The 17,343-nt window shown below is 41.8% G+C and overlaps 1 protein-coding gene across 3 annotated transcripts in view; it reads left to right on the plus strand.

The window, feature by feature from the left end:
• FIG4 (FIG4 phosphoinositide 5-phosphatase) overlaps positions 1-16,733 on the plus strand; it is a 134,308-nt gene extending 117,575 nt beyond the window's left edge. For 2 of the 3 annotated variants that reach the window (XM_047858994.1, XM_047858995.1), the window contains exon 23: positions 16,399-16,733. In XM_047858994.1, coding sequence (XP_047714950.1) covers positions 16,399-16,576 — 178 coding nt within the window. In that variant the 3' untranslated portion in view covers positions 16,577-16,733. Of the gene's footprint in view, positions 1-15,493; positions 15,632-16,398 lie in introns of all 3 variants that reach the window. The other variant, XR_007152207.1, reaches the window with a different exon arrangement.
• Positions 16,734-17,343: the final 610 nt, after the last annotated feature.

The following is a 17,343-nucleotide window of genomic DNA, read 5'->3' on the forward strand; positions in this document are numbered from 1 at the left end:
ACTTTCCCCCAGAGCACAGCCCTAGGTGTCGTGTCAGTGTCCACTTCAGCAGCAAGGACAGGATGGCCACACAGGCAAGGACATACCAGATTTAGGGATCAGCCTCAGGGATAGATGAAAAATATTCTTTTTAAGATAACTATGCCAAGTTGGTTCCAGGAAGAAGACAGCAACAACATAGTTTTAAACTCTCTGAATCCTCACAGAAAACAGAACAACTAGGTAGCAAGACCAAATACCCGTACGCATTTACCTCAAAACTATGTGATAAGGTGTCTCCAGAAATCCCTAAGTCTAATAAGCAGGTGGTGGAGGTAACCCACCAACAGCCACCAGACCTGCATTATGTCAGCATTTGTACAAGAGGAAGAAGTGGGGAGGGAACAGCAGGGTATCTGACACACCGGAATAGCCAACAGGAATGCACTGGAGATGACTGCAGGCCCGTTTGAGCACAGCCGCTGAGAGCGGGATGTTTTACCCAGTTCAGTACTAGCTGAGTGCAGGGGCTTCTGGGTGGGTTCTGAAGGGAGCTGGGGCAGTCTGGGCTACATAAACCCTTGAAACCAAACAGCCAAAGCTCCCTTCCAGGGCAGGGGACCCATCTGACTCTCCATGGACTCAAAATTGAGCAGGACCATGACAGACATGAAGGGAAGAGAGGAGGAGAGAAAGGAGAGAGGTGCAGGAGATCTCAGAAAGCAGTCTGCCGCGGTTTTAAATCCCTCACAAAGACAACCAAAGAAGTTCGGTCAAGTCAGTCAACCTCTCTTGAACCACACCTTCTAAAGGTTCAGGAAAACGAATTTTGTATAATGAGTATCAGAAAGGTATCAAGATCCAATCCCATATGAAGTTACGAGAACAGAAGAACACAGAGCAGGGATGTTTCCCTGCAGACTTTGCAGGAAGATGTCAGGAAAAGAGATTAAAACTGAAGCCTGCTATTTCAAAATGAGCTTAAAATACAAAACTTAAAAACTCAAAAAGAAATGAAGAAAAACAGGGGCGCCTGGGTGGCTCAGTCAGTTAAGTGTCTTTAGCTCAGGTCATGATCTCGTGATTCGTGAGTTCAAGCCCCATGCCGGGCTCTGTGCTGACAGCTCAGAGCCTGGTACGTGCTTGGGATTCTGTGTCTCCCTCTCTCTCTGACCCTCTCCCACTCGTACTCTGTCTCTCTCTCTAAAAAATGAATGAACATTTGGAGCGCCTGGGTGGCGCAGTCGGTTAAGCGTCCGACTTCAGCCAGGTCATGATCTCGCGGTCCGTGAGTTCGAGCCCCGCGTCAGGCTCTGGGCTGATGGCTCAGGGCCTGGAGCCTGTTTCCGATTCTGTGTCTCCCTCTCTCTCTGTCCCTCCCTCCCCCGTTCATGCTCTGTTTCTCTCTGTCCCAAAAATAAATAAACGTTGAAAAAAAAAATTTTTTTAAAAAAATGAATGAACATTAAAAAAATTTTAAAAAAAGATTTAAAAAAAAAAAAAGGGGGCGCCTGGGTGGCGCAGTCAGTTAAGCGTCCGACTTCAGCCAGGTCACGATCTCGCGGTCTGTGAGTTCGAGCCCCGCGTCAGGCTCTGGGCTGATGGCTCAGAGCCTGGAGCCTGTTTCCGATTCTGTGTCTCCCTCTCTCTCTGCCCCTCCCCCGTTCATGCTCTGTCTCTCTCTGTCCCAAAAATAAATAAACGTTGAAAAAAAAATTTAAAAAAAAAATTTAAAAAAAGAAATGAAGAAACACAAAGATTTAAGAGAAAGTGTCTATACTGGCAACAGGCAAAGATTTAACATGGATAATAGGAGTCCTGAAGAAGAAAAATAAAGCAAGAGAGCAGAAAAGAAATACTAAAACTGTAATGGCAAAAAAGAAAAAACCTTCTGAAATAAATAACTACTTAAAACTATATATTGAGAGAGCACACCATATACATGAGAATAGTAACCCAGAATGATACAATATAGTAAGTTAAACTAGACTTCATTTTTTTTTAAGTATGAAATTTGTCAAATTGGTTTCCATACAACACCCAGTGCTCATCCCAACAGGTGCCCTCCTTAATACCCATTACCCACCCTCCCCTCCCTCCCACCCCCCATCAACCCTCAGTTTGTTCTCAGTTTTTAAGAGTCTCTTATGTTTGGCTCTCTCCCTCTCTAACCTCTTTTTTTTTTTCTTCCCCTCCCCCATGGACTTCTGTTAAGTTTCTCAGGATCCATATAAGAGTGAAACCATATGGTATCTGCCTTTCTCTGTATGACTTATTTCACTTAGCATAACACTCTCCAGTTCCATCCATGTTGCTACAAAAGGCCAGATTTCATTCTTCCTCATTAATGCATTGTATTCCATTGTGTATATAAACCACAATTTCTTTATCCATTCGTCAGTTGATGGACATTTAGGCTCTTTCCATAATTTGACTATTGTTGAGAGTGCTGCTATAAACATTGGGGTACAAGTGCCCCTATGCTTCAGCACTCCTGTATCCCTTGGGTAAATTCCTCGCAGTGCTATTGCTGCGTCATAGGGTAGGTCTATTTTTAATTTTTTGAGGAACCTCCACACTGTTTTCCAGAGCGGCTGCACCAGTTTGCATTCCCACCAACAGTGCAAGAGGGTTCCCGTTTCTCCACATCCTCTCCAGCATCTATAGTCTCCTGATTTGTTCATTTTGGCGACTCTGACTGGCGTGAGGTGATATCTGAGTGTGGTTTTGATTTTAAACTAGACCTTAAAGAGGGGAAAAAAAAAAAAAACCTTTAGACATCTAAATAAAAGGGAAGACTTCTAAGGGAAAGAAAATTAGATTATCCTCATACTTTTTAGATGGAACACTTTATGTCAAAAAAATGGAGTAATATATTTAGGATTCTCAAGGAAAAAAATGTGAACTGAGAATATTATTTTGAAATCTCTGAAGTATAAAAGCAGAGACGAAGTGTTATCAACAAGTAAGAACTTGCTGTATGTACACATACAATGTTCCAGTAACAAGAAGAACCTCTAGTGCCCACTTTGTGGTCTTGAAATACCAGTTCATCACTAACAGGAACCAGGGCTCTGGGAGAAGTAGCTGATTCCAGGTCAGTGTACAAAAGGAATCTGGAGCATGTTTGTCAATCCAGATAGCAAGAAAGCTATTAAAGATTACTGGGGTCATATCAAGAGGACTCAGGAGTGAACTTGAAGAGGCTCCCACTGGATAAAGATAGGATCATTTGAACTTCAATAATAATAATAATTGCAGTGGAATGGAACTCATCAAATATGTTTAAACTCGTGAGTTTATAATTTTTTTTTTAATTCTGGTCACTTTGGAAGGATTATAGGGAACCATCATTATCTGGAAAACTAGAAAATAAAGGGAAAGAAGCATGTGACACTCTGAATCTTATGAATGGTACCACTGGATAACAAAATAAGAGGTGAGGGAAAGCATCCTTTAAAAAAAAAACAGTGTTGGGGCGCCTGGGTGGCGCAGTCGGTTGAGTGTCCGACTTCAGCCAGGTCACGATCTCGCGGTCCGTGAGTTCGAGCCCCGCGTCAGGCTCTGGGCTGATGGCTCAGAGCCTGGAGCCTGTTTCCGATTCTGTGTCTCCCTCTCTCTCTGCCCCTCCCCCATTCATGCTCTGTCTCTCTCTGTCCCAAAAATAAATAAACGTTGAAAAACAAAAAAAAACAGTGTTAAATGAAAAAGAAATAGGATAATTAGCATTGGCAATCTCCAGTGAATTAACAGATGTAAGCATTTAGCATTATTGGCTGTTAACATGAAAAACGATAAACAACTAGACACTATGGGCCTCCTGATGAAACAACTCACCCACCTCCTATAGTCTTGCCAAAGCAGATTCTCACCAAGCTTCTAGATGCAGTTGCTGACTTGCAGGAAATACAAAGGACAGAGGAACATTTTGAACTGCATTATGAATATGCAGTCAGCAAAATCCAGGCTGAGAGAAACCACAACCTGGATCCTTCAGCTAATAAATTGTTAGGAAAAGAAAGAGAATCTGTAGTTTAAAAAATCATATCCCACTTTTGAAAACAGGCAAGATTAAATGATAGCCTAAGGCTGCCCATGTGAATGAAAAAGTCGTTGTTTTTTTTTTAATTTTTTTTTCAACGTTTAATTATTTTTGGGACAGAGAGAGACAGAGCATGAACGGAGAAGGGGCAGAGAGAGAGGGAGACACAGAATCGGAAGCAGGCTCCAGGCTCTGAGCCATCAGCCCAGAGCCTGACGTGGGGCTCGAACTCCCGGACCGCGAGATCGTGACCTGGCTGAAGTCGGACGCTTAACCGACTGCGCCACCCAGGCGCCCCGAAAAAGTCGTTTTTAAAAGTGCAAAGAAGTGATTAGTATAGAAGTCAGGGCAATGGCTGCTGTGGTTGTGATAGGAATGGGGCACATGGAAGGAGCCCAGCTGCTGGAATTTCTGTTCCTTGACCTGGTGGTGTTCACCTTATCATATTGCCGTGTGTTTGTTTTGTGCAGTTTCCTGTATCTGTGTTTTATTTTACAATAAAAAGGTGAAATGCATTGATAATTCTGAAGCACAGTAGTTTGTCCATGGTAAATATTAGGGAAACATTGTTATTTTTTTATATTTAATTGACATTAATATATGGCAGTGATATAATGTAACCAAAAACTTTACCCTGACAAGCTTGTAAACAGCCTCTAAGGCCTTTATGTGTATTACATTGATTTCTTTATATATAACAGTGTAAAAAGTCACATTTTAAGAGCAAGATGTTCCAACTGTATCTAAGAAGTAGTGTTTCGATACGTTGTCTAGATTTATTGGCTCCATTACCCCAACCACTCATCAGCCATACTTTTGTTCCAGTATCTACACATTGTAAATGTCCACTAAAAGGACACGGTAAAAATGAGTTCACATGGACTCATTTGAAGTACAGAACTTTGGATGGCAAGTAACTCGCTCTGCGAGTGTCACACAAAATGAGCAAATATTTCTAATACATTTCTAAACGAGTGGTTTCTTGCAATACGAGTAGTACATGACACTGAACGTAACACGATCACAACTGAGCCAGTGGTTCTTGACATTCACTTTGATATCCAAGTGCTTTGGATTACAAGCATGTTTCCAGAATGAATTATGCTCACAAACCAAGGTTTTACTGTATGTCATTTTATGGGGAGGGCCGAAATGTATGAATTGCCCTTTCCTCGGCATTATGTTTAAGGAATATATATATATAATATATATATATTATATTATATATATATATTATATATATTATACATAATATATAATATATAATAGTTTAGTTAGTGTATATAAGCATAAATATATATTGTATATAAGTATTTTATCTATATATGTAGCGTGTCTGTGTGTAAACATACATTTGCTATTTTTTCATCTAGTGATCTGATGAGAAATGACAAATGAGTCTTCAAAACACAGGGTTTAGCAGCCTTAGACATTACACATGCATAACTTCCTTGAGATACATTAAGCTCATTGTGTTCTATAATTGTTCTGTGTTGTGGTTGCCTAAGCTTAGGCATAATATCCTTCACTTTTGTGACACTGCAGTGCCCTTCTGGTTGGCCTGTCATTGTCATGGCTCCCTGACAGATTGAAGGCAGATGAGTGTCTGGGAAACACACAATAACAGTTTTACTGTCCTCGTGCTCTCTCCATTACCAAAATGCCACCTCCTTCTCTCCAGTCACAACCTTAGTCTGCTCTGTGGAGTTGAGGTTCCTTATTGCTGAGCCTTTGAAGGGCCTCATTTACAGACAGCAGCCGGCATCTCTGGTTTGTGAGGTGGATATATTCTATGTTCCGCCATCACAGATTGTATTCTTCACTTCCTTCTCATCGCCCCTATTGCTTCTTCTATGGTGGGTTGTTTAGAGACTGGCATTATTGTCATCTTCTCTTGAAGGAATTTTAACCTGCCTGTGAGATTTCTAACCTCCCTTTCAGTGTTTCTGCTAAAGGACAGTCCAATCATCTTGTCATAATAGCAGCTATTAAAAGGATTTGGAAATGTTTGTACATAAAGAAATCAGATTTGTTCACTATTCTGTGTCATGTTCATTAGCTGTCAATGGCATAGGCTGAAATGATTGGACTTTGTTAGGGATCATGTGTTAGAGTCATAGCATTTCGTGTGTTAATATAGACTTGCTGTCTTTTAGTAGGAATAAAAAATTCCTACTAAATTAGGAAATTAAGTTTTCTTTATCTTGATAATGGTTAGAATGTCACCAGCAGCTAATAACATGGTTTAATTTCCCAGTACATGGGTAAGCGCTTGCCCCTGAAGCCTGTCACCTTTATTCTATCTACCCAAAGACATGTGAAAATGTCCTGGAGGGGCAAGGCAGCAGATAATGTGAGTGCTTACCTATATTTCCCATGTTGAACTTGGCATGACAGGTATGTCAGAGTGAGTATAGGCAGTGCCTGCTTTCTTGGATCCCAGAATACAGGGGTCTGTTTTGCTTTTTGTTTTATTAGAGGTGATTTGAAGATTGACACGTTCCTCTTGATTTCAGCCTATGTAGTAACTTTGTTAATCTCTCTGAGTCACTGTTTTCTCACCTCTAAAGAAGAATAAGGACCCACCCCTTTTGCCTCACCAGTGTTTTTTGAGCAACTTTGATAGCTTTATACCCCACTAGAAAGCACTCCAACTTCCTTTCAGTTTGTTTGTCCATTTATAGAGTATCTGAAGAAAGGAATTTAAGAGCAATCTTTTGATGGGAAATCTATCATTTCCCACCATCCTGTCAAATGACAGCTTCCCTATCATTTCAGATAATTCAAAACACACTAAATTCATGTTCTGCATTTAGAAACCCAAGATAAAATCTGATTCCGTAACCAGACATCATTCATTCATTCAATGAATAATTACTGAGCACTTACTGTATGCCAGGTGTTCTTCTGGGCATTGAAATTAAAGAGGTGATCAAAATGGGGGTTACATTCCTAGTAAGTATATAAATATATAAATAAAAGATCAGAAAGTGATAAATGCTAAAGATATGTTAGGATAATGGGCTTAGAAAGATATTGGGGCGCCTGGGTGGCGCAGTCGGTTAAGCGTCCGACTTCAGCCAGGTCACGATCTCGCGGTCCGTGAGTTCGAGCCCCGCGTCAGGCTCTGGGCTGATGGCTCAGAGCCTGGAGCCTGCTTCCGATTCTGTGTCTCCCTCTCTCTCTGCCCCTCCCCCATTCATGCTCTGTCTCTCTCTGTCCCAAAAATAAATAAACGTTGAAAAAAAATTAAAAAAAAAAAAAGAAAGACATAAAAGAACCCAAAATTCATGAGGAAAAAATAGGAAAAAGATTCTAAAACAGTCTGACCAAAAGAACTTTCTGTGGTGATGGAAATAATTCTATAGCTGCGCTATGTAAAACAGTGGCCATTAGCTGCATGTGGCTATCAGGCACTTGAAATGTGACCAGTGCTACTAAGGAACTACTTTTAAAGTTTATTTAATTTCAGTTAAGTTTAAGTAGCCACATGCGGCTAACGGCCGCCATATTGGACAGGTGCAGTTTGAGAGCTATGTTTTGGAGTTAGGTGTCTATACTTAAGCACAGAATGTGGTGTCTATACTTATGCACAGAATGTGAGCAATATGCAATGTTCTCTAGATTTTTAATGTGATAAAGCAAACACATTCTCTATCATCTTGGTAAAATAGATTCGTGACTAGGCTTCAATATATGAGTACCTTACTGGAAAGATACAAGCAATCTAGTAAGACAGCTAAAGAGAAGCAATGGACGATTATATGTATAAATATATATATATATATATATATATATATATGTATGTATATATATATATATATATATATATATATTTGTGGATACATATGTGTGGATGCCATATATAGATAGATAGATAGATAGATATAGATCCATATATATATATGGCATATATATATATATATATATATATATATATATATATCCACACACTGAAGGCTAAAGGCTCTGAGGAGTATTAAAGGCTATAAAGAGAGATTTATTTCACGGTGATGTGTACTATAGACCCCTCTGCTGGTTATGTGATAAAGGCTAGTATTTTCTAATAGAAATTCTAAAACCTGCAGAAAGACAAATAGACCAATAACCAAGGGCTGGTACTATTAAGACATTTGCTGAGGTTTTGTTCCTCTGAGACCAGAGCATCTGATCAATTTTGAATCTGCTCTTGTTATGGTTTTCCTCAGAAAGCAGAGGAAATTATGAAAGAAACGACCTAGTGCCCATTATCTGTAAATAAAGGGGTTGGTCAAGATCTTCTATAAGGTCCTCTTTAGATCTAGTAGTCTTTTGATACTGTGACTCAGTTATGACTAACAAAGAATCATATGGTAATGTGAAAGAAAGAACCTTGGGGAAAAAAACTTGAAGTTTGTGGTAGCAACAGAAGGGAAAGATACTTTGTGACCAGAACCATTACTAAATTTTCTGGAAATGTCAGATGGTGTTTGATGTATGCCAGAATGCTAACCATATGCAAAAGTATCACATAGATAATACTATTTAAATTATACAAATGCTGTCCAGTTTTTCAATCACCAGCCACAAATTATCATGACATCACTAAATTCAGAAGACGTTTCAATCTGACCAATTAAATGTTTTCTTGTCAGATCAACATGTTTATTGACTATTCAATATGTGTTAGAAAAAAGCCTCAACAGGAATTGAACTTTAAAAGGGACTTAGGGGGGCGCCTGGGTGGCGCAGTCGGTTAAGCGTCCGACTTCAGCCAGGTCACGATCTCGCGGTCCGTGAGTTCGAGCCCCGCGTCGGGCTCTGGGCTGATGGCTCAGAGCCTGGAGCCTGCTTCCGATTCTGTGTCTCCCTCTCTCTCTGCCCCTCCCCCGTTCATGCTCTGTCTCTCTCTGTCTCAAAAATAAATAAACGTTAAAAAAAAAATTAAAAAAAAAAGGGACTTAGGGCACCTGGGTGGTTTAGTTGGTTTTAGCGTCCAACTTGGGGTCAGGTTCGAGCTCATCAGGCTCTGTGCTGAGCTCAGAGCCTGGAGCCTGCTTCGGATTCTGTGTCCCTCTCTTGTTCTGCCCTCTCCCACTCATGCTCGCTCTCTCTCTCTCTCTCTCTCTCTCTCTCTCAAGAATAAATAAAATTAAAAAAAATTTTAAGGCACTCAAACATTAGTTCTGCATGCAAGTGTAAGATACAGTTGTTATCAGACATGGTCGTATTATAACCAAGCAAGTAATACAACATTTAAGAAAGAGCATGAGGGCGCCTGCATGGCTCAGTCGGTTAAGTGGCCGACTTTGGCTCAGATCATGATCTCAAGGTTCGTGAGTTTGAGCCCCATGTTGGGCTCTTTGCTGACCACTTGGAGCCTGCTTTGGATTCTGTTTCTCCCTTTCTCTCTGCCCCTACCCCACTTGCAATCTCTCTCTCTCCCTCTCTCTCTCTCAAACATAAATAAACATTATTTTTTTTTAGAAAGAGTATTAAAGGGCACCAAAGAAAGCATTTTCCATAAAAACACGTGGTGTGTCTTATGAACTTCTTCCTGAAGTGTTTCTCTTCTGTGAATGGGAACTGCAGTTAAGGCTAAATGTCATCAATCCTGGGTGTTTGAGCGCACTGAGCAATGTGGGTTAAGTAGCCCATAAATGAATGGGCAAATATATTATTTTAAATAAGACTTTAACATTCCTTAAGGGGAAATACAGAGCTTTTCTTGAGGATGGAACTAGGTCCTGTAGATAAAAAGAAATGAGCCTGCAAATTTGTAATTATAATATTTTATCTCCAGAAATACTGCTGGCATTTGAATTAGGGGCAGTAGGTTTTATCCCTTTGGGGGCTGTGAGGAGAACTTGAAAAAAAAATTCCCTGTGTTTATGGCCAGGAGGGAAAAGTGGAACCATTTTCTCCACCGTGAAAATGCAATAAAAGGCCAACTCTCTCTACTGGAATGAATAAAAGAAAGTAGTTTCACAATTTCCACATCATTTGGTGTTTAAATACTGGCCTTTTCATCTAGAAACAGATGGCATCGAAGCTAATAAAAAGACTATTCTGTGTAGTATTGAAAGCATTATTGGGTATTCCGTCTCTTTCCAGTACCCTCAGAGACAAGGTGCTGATCGGCAGCCCCTTGTGAGGGTCTTGGAGGTTTTTATATTTCTTTCCCACCTTGGAAATGTGTAAGCCAATGGAGAAATCAGAAGACGTTTCCTCATCAGGAAATGTGTGGTGCATCTAATATTACTGCTTGTATCTTGCAATTAAACGTCAAATTAGGGTTCTCGATGGAAGGTTAGCACGGTATATATTTGAAAGGGGAATTCTTGTTTAAACGTGTTCAGTACTGCTGACTGACCACAAGTAAGATCTTATTTAGCATTTTAGATCCATGCTGGTCTCCTTAGACCAAAGAGTCTCAAACTTTAGTGAGTGTCAGAATCCCTGGAAGGCTTGTTAAACATCTTTGCTAGGCCCCACCTTCGGAGATTCTGATTCAGTAGGTCTGGAGGAGGACGTGAGAGTTTGTATCTCTAACAAGTTCCCAGATGATGCTAGTGCTCCTGGTCTGGGGACCACACTTGGAGAACCACTGCCTTAAGACCATGGGGAGCTTCTTGTGATTGGCTTCTTGATGGCCAAGTAAAATGAAGAAACAAAAGTGTTTCCTGTGTTTCTGTTTCTTCTTCCTCATTTTTCTGATTATGCCAACAATATTGGGTATGTCTTAAGCTTCTTCATTATCATTTTGTTGGGGTTTTTTTCCACCATTTTGGCCTTGTATTTTATTATTTAGAAATTTCCAGCAGAACTATCATTAAGTATCTTTGTCAGGAGATGCCTATGAGAATCTAAATTGGAAACAGGGACAGGCAGGCCTGTCAGCTCTTCCTACAAAACCACACAACACAAGAACAATAACAAGCCAGGCCTCGAGGTACAAGGTGATCGACCACTATAGTCCAGTAGCCTCCATGTGCTGATTTAGGTGAACAACAAAAACTTTGCAGATGTAGATTTTTTTAAAAAAAATTTTTTTAAATGTTTGTTTATTTTTGAAAGACACAGAATCTAAGCAGGCTCCAGGCTCTGAGCTGTCAACACAGAGCCTGATGTGGGGCTCGAACTCACAAACCATGAGATCATGACCTGAGCTAAAGTCAGACACTTAACCGACTGAGCCACCCAGGCACCCCGTAAATCCAATTTCATGTACTCGTCCACAGCAGCCAAGCTACCAGGCACTTTGACTAGTTATGAGCTAGGAAATGGACTGAATTCAGTTTGAAACAATTCAACAGACCCTACGGGAGGGGACTGGCAGGGGTGGGAAGGACTTGACTGGGGTCAAGTCCTTGAGGATGCCCTTCCCTCACTGGGACGTCTTCAGTGTTTCCTTGTTCCTGCTGTCACCAACAGGGGGCGATGTGTGTAAAGGCTCAATCAAGCCCTTGCTAGAGAGCAGTTGTTGGCTAACAGCAGGATGGATCCACATGTCAGCAAGCAGAATCCGTCCACATGACTGGGACAGGCTGTACCCTGTGTCCCTGAAGTCCAGATGGGGGTCGCAGCCTAAGCATGCTTGAGAGGACCCTTCACCCCCAAAACCCTCACTACCTGTTGCTCTATGTGCAGAGTCCTCACTACCTGCTACATGCTCCCAAGTGGAGATTTGGTTCAGCTTGGAGCCTGGCTCACACCCGCTCTTCCCCTGCAGGACCCTTTGACCATGACCCTAACCCCCAGGACCTGTCACAACCTAGCCTGACATCCAGTCCAGCCTCGCATGCTACTGCATTCACCATTCTTGTCTAAGAGACAGGCTGTCTGCCTGCAGGCCAGAAGGGTGGGCCCTGTCTGTGCCTCCAGTAGACTTCCAGGCTCTCCTATTTGAGGAACTAGATTTCCATATCACTCATGGTTTTATTTCACAGATCATGGTGGTGAGTTTAGGATTTCTAGTCCTTGCTGTGGTTACCATACATGTCCTGACACCTTCTTGTTTTTTCAGGTCCGAAACATCTCCCCCGACATACCCTGGTTGTTTTAAACCCTAAATGACCCTTCTAAGAGCAACAGCGGATTCAGAGGATGCCGGCCACATGTGCTGAGCAAGTCCCCTCTACTTTGGTTGCTTCAAAAAAACAGGGCTTTGGGGCACCTGGGTGGCTCAGACGGTTAGGTGTACGACTTCAGCTCAGGTCATGATCTTGCAGTCTGGGTTCGGGCCCCGCATTGGGCACTGTGCTGACAGCTCAGAGCCTGGAGCCTGCTTCAGTTTCTGTGTCTCCTCCTCTCTCTGCCCCTCCCATGCTCGCACTGTGTCCTCTCTGTCTCTTTCAAAGGTAAATAAACATCAAAAAAAAAAAACCCACAAAAAACAGGGCTTCTACGATATCCCCAATTTACTTTTACTCAGAAGAGAAGTGCCCCCAACATCAAGGCACAAAGACAGCAGTCACTTGGGGCCAAATGACAATGAGAATGACCAGCGACCTTCATGAGGTCTGAGGCAGAGTCACTGGGGAAGACAAGTTCATTTTGACATGGACAGGCATCAGAAGGAAGGCTCAATACCGGGGTCTCCCTTTGGGCCCGAGCAGTCCTCAGAATAGAAAGAGACTTTGAATCTAGAAGCACAAAAAAGACAAAGGCAATAGTTAATGCATTTTCTGACTCCCTACTTGTTTTGACACCAGAGTGAGGTAGCGTTGGAGCCCCAAACCCACGTGCCACTCAATCTGATACCATTTCAGGCTGATGTTTGGCATTTCATATTGAGTGTTTGTAATAGTGCCCATTACTCTATGCTGCAGTGAAGCAGTGTACCAAGAAGTAGGTGAGGACTCCTGACCGATTTACTGGCAAGAAAGCAAAGGCACTGGGTAGAAGTGGCTGGTCTGTGACCCTTATCACGGTTGTCCGGGCCCTACATCCATGGGCAGTTGGCAGGCCCTGGTGCTGTTACCTCCCACAGCCTGCCCACCTGTATATTCAGCTGAGGTCTCTGAAGGATAAAACAATTACTTGGTCAGTTGGCATGTCCCCTTTCTCTCTTTTTTTTAATATGAAATTTATTGGCAAATTGGTTTCCATACAACACCCAGTGCTCATCCCAATAGGTGCCTCCTCAATGCCCATCACCCACTTTCCCCTTCCTCCCACCCCCCATCAACCCTCAGTTTATTCTCAGTCTTTAAGAGTCTCTTAAGGTTTGCCTCCTTCCCTCTTTGTAACTGTTTTTGCCCCTTCTCCTCCCCCATGGTCTTCTGTTAAGTTTCTCAGGATCCACATAAGAGTGAAAACATATGGTATCTGTCTTTCTCTGTATGACTTATTTCACTTAGTATAACACTCTCCATTTCCATCCACGTTGCTACAAAGGGCCATGTTTCATTCTTTATCCGTTCGTCAGTTGATGTACATTTAGGCTCTTTCCATAATTTGGCTATTGTTGAAAGTGCTGCTGTAAACATTGGGGTACAAGTGCCCCTATGCATCAGCACTCCTGTATCCCTTGGGTAAATTCCTAGCAGTGCTATTGCTGGGTCATAGGGTAGATCTATTTTCAATTTTGGGGGGAATCTTCACACTGTTTTCCAGAGTGGCTGCACCAGTTTGCATTCCCACCAACAGTGCATTCCCACCAACAATTCCTTTCTCAACTCATTAAGATTTAGTGCTCAGACTAGGGATGTCTGGTGTGATTCCTGCCAGAGAGGTCTTTGTTAATGCACAAAGGGTTCTGGGCAAAGATCCGGCTTCAAAGACAGGACAGAAACCAGTAGTCCCATTTTTAAATTGACTTTAAGCATTTCATCTTAAAATGGAGAGTATAATCCCAATGGTTCCTGCCTTCCAGGATGAGTGTGAAAATTAAGTAAGATTTGAGAAGGGAAAGAGACTAGACAGGTATAGATGGTGTGGTTCAAGAGTAGTTGCTGTGGCTGGTGCTTTGATGACAATCTCTAGAAACCCTAGTGGAGTCTCCATTTTTAAAATGGTTCAGGTTTAAAAGGTTTGACCCTGAATATTATCACCCACTAAAGAATTGTAGCATTTCAGTTTGACTTATGTAAATGACTGTAGAGTTGCTGTGCTTTTGTGAGGGAAGATTGAGGAGAATAGTTCACATATTAATCATCCTAATTGTTCATCATTGTAATGTGTTATCCACAGACATTAGAAGAGCTGTAATTTGTGTATTTTGAAGAACGCACTGAAACCAGGCTGGAGGACAGATTGAGATGCAGATGTCTCAGGACTCTTTCACCTTGGTCTTCCATTTTTTTAACTTTGTGTAAATCATTTTCCTTTGGTTTTTACTTCAATAAGGTTACGTTCTAAGATTGTGTGAAATTATTTAAGTGCTTTGAAAAAAGGGGAGTGTTTGACAAATGATATACCAGATTTGAATTGAAATATATTTACCTTGAAGTGAAAACCATTGAGGTTGGCTTCCAGAAAGAATATTCCACCTCCAGTTATATTTTATTTTAATGTAATTTAATGCATCTCCAGCCGTGGCAGGATGTGTAAAGGCAAAGCACAGTGAGCTTTGCTTTCTGGGTAAGAAAGACCCACATTTGATTGAAACGTATCCTTTGAGGATGGGGGCATTACAGTACAGCTCCTGTCTTCCACTGTGTGTCTGTACTTCAAGTGTCTCTTGAAATGCTGACGTTCCTAGTACAGACCTAGCTGGGGCTGAGGCCCAATTCTGCTTCTGATGGTAGGGAATCTCCCCCCTGCTTCAGGGGTCCCAGCTAACGCATCCAGGATGCCTTCCTGATGCCTCTGCTACAAGGAGTAAGGCTAGGTCCCAGCCCAGCACAGTAGATTCTTCAGATCTTGTCTCTGTGTTATTTTGGTTCCCTGGCAGAAGAAGTACCCCCCACCCCACAGGGCCAGCCCTGGGCTAAGTCCCTCACAAAACATTTTAGGTTTTTTTTTCCAATGTTTATTCTGAGAGAGAGAGGGGGCGTGGAGGGGAGAGAGAGGGAGGGACACAGAATCTGAAGCAGGCTCCAGGCTCTGAGCTGTCAGCACAGAGCCCGATGTGGGGCCCAAACCCACAAACTGCATGATTATGACCAGAGCTGAAGTTGGACGCTTAACCAACTGAGCCACCCAGATGCCCCAACAACATTTTAGTTTACTATCGTCCCCATCAGTAGCCCCCTTCTTGACCTTTCTTTCACACTCTACACACATACTCACTCTACATCACACCTGACTTGGTTGACTCATCCTTTGAGGGTTTGCTCTCAGCTAAGGATGCAATGACTAGTGGGTGCTCAGCCTTCAATGAGTAAAGGTTGTGTCAGATACCACGCTGCATTTTGACAAGGCTTTTCTGGAGACAGCACCTTCCCCAATGGATAGATGGAAATTTCAAGCATTAAGTTAGGCTAGGTGGATGGGAATGGAGGGATATTTTTGGATGAAGAGATTCTTGTGTGCTTTTCCATGCCCCAGAAAGGAAGGAAGCTGCCTGTTACAGATCCGAAATCTCTCATCAGAAGCCTGAGGCCAGATGTGTTTCAGAATTCAGAATTTTGGACTTGTTAGCATAACAAGATGGTACATCCCCAGTGTGATCTGAGGACTTGTCTGGTAATTAAACACATTAATATTCACATGAAGTGGGATCAGTATTGTTGGTTCAGGTTAGGATGTGCCACCAAATGAATTTCAATTGGGTCAGGTTTTACCACCAACGTGACATTTGGTTATTAAAGCTTGTAGGATTTCAGAATTGCAGATAAGGAATTACTATGCACCTGTAATCATTAACAATACTTCACATTTACTGAGCACTTACAGTTTGCCAGGCATTATGCTAAGTGAGCACATTATACATATAAACTTATTTGCTCTTCTTATCAATGTAAGGAAGAAATTAGTATCCCTTTACTGATTCCTACTAAATCTTCCTTTAAAAACTGTTGATGACTGTGAGAACAAATAAATGAACTCAATAAAGTTTCAGGGTACAAAATTAATATACAAAAAAAAAAAGTTTGGTTCCTATCGTGTGTCAAGGAGCAAAAAATTTATAGCCCCCACATAAAGTTACTCTAGTCGAGTGAAGGAGGCAGATGGGTGCACAGACATAGGTGTACCTGAGGCACAGGAACAGAGAAAGGTACCCATCCAGCCTGCGCTTCAGGGAAGGCTCCCTGGGCAGGCTCTGGCCCAGCTCTGTCCTCTGGGCAAGGGATGAAGTCAGCCCAGGGGAGGGGACAGGGGAGATCACCACCACCACTTATTATTAAGTCTGCATGTTCAAGGTCAGTGGCTCTTGAATGCTTTGCAGTCATAGCTCCCTGTGGGTCCTTTATTTTCTTTAATGTAGCCATGTCTCCTCTTCTCTTCTATAGAACACCTATCTCAGCTTTCTCACAAGACAACATCTATGAAGTACAGCCTCCAAGGGTAGACAGAAAATCTACAGAGATCTTCCAAGCCCACATCCAGGCCAGTCAAGGTATCATGCAGCCTCTTGGAAAGGAAGATACTTCCATGTACCGAGAATACATCAGGAACCGCTACCTGTGAAGAGAAAACAGGTCCCCCCATGAATTTGCCTACATTGTAATCTGTTTTATCTCCTCTTAAAAAGTTAATTTCCCGGGAGTCCTTTACATCTGAAAGTTTTTCCTCTTTTTGTAACTGGTGAACTACAAATTACAGGAAATAAAGAAATGCTTAAATATTTTGCTGTCAATGCCTTTGCTTTATTTTAGAAATACTTCTATAAATGCAGTCAATATAGGGACACCTGGGTGTCTCAGTCGATTGAGCGTCCAACTTGGGCCAGGTCATGATCTCACATTTACGGGTTCAAGCCCCATAGTCGGCTCTGTGCTGCCAGCTCAGAGCCTGGAGCCTGCTTTGGATTCTGTGTCTCCCTGTCTCTCTGCCTTCCCCCTGCTTGAGCTCTGTCTCCCTGTCTCTCAAAAAATAAAATAAAAAAATGTTAAAAAAAATTTCTTTAAATAATAAAAAATTAAAAAAAAAAAAGAAATGCAGTCAATATAGTATCACACCATAATTAAGAAATTAACAGGTATTTGTTGAGTATCTGCTGTGTGCTAGGCACTATGGTAGAGTCTGGGAGTATCACAGTAAGGAACACAGGCCAGAAAACCCATCTCTCATGTAAAATGAGGTCAGCTTATTTTTCTTTGTAGTTAACATATTTTTTTATGTATTCTGACTTTAGGTTAGCTTTGTGTTGTTGTTTTTTTTAATTTTTTTTTTTAACGTTTATTTATTTTTGAGACAGAGAGAGACAGAGCATGAACGGGGGAGGGTCAGAGAGA

Source organism: Prionailurus viverrinus, chromosome B2, assembly GCF_022837055.1.
Source record: "Prionailurus viverrinus isolate Anna chromosome B2, UM_Priviv_1.0, whole genome shotgun sequence".
NCBI classification, from domain to species: domain Eukaryota; kingdom Metazoa; phylum Chordata; class Mammalia; order Carnivora; family Felidae; genus Prionailurus; species Prionailurus viverrinus.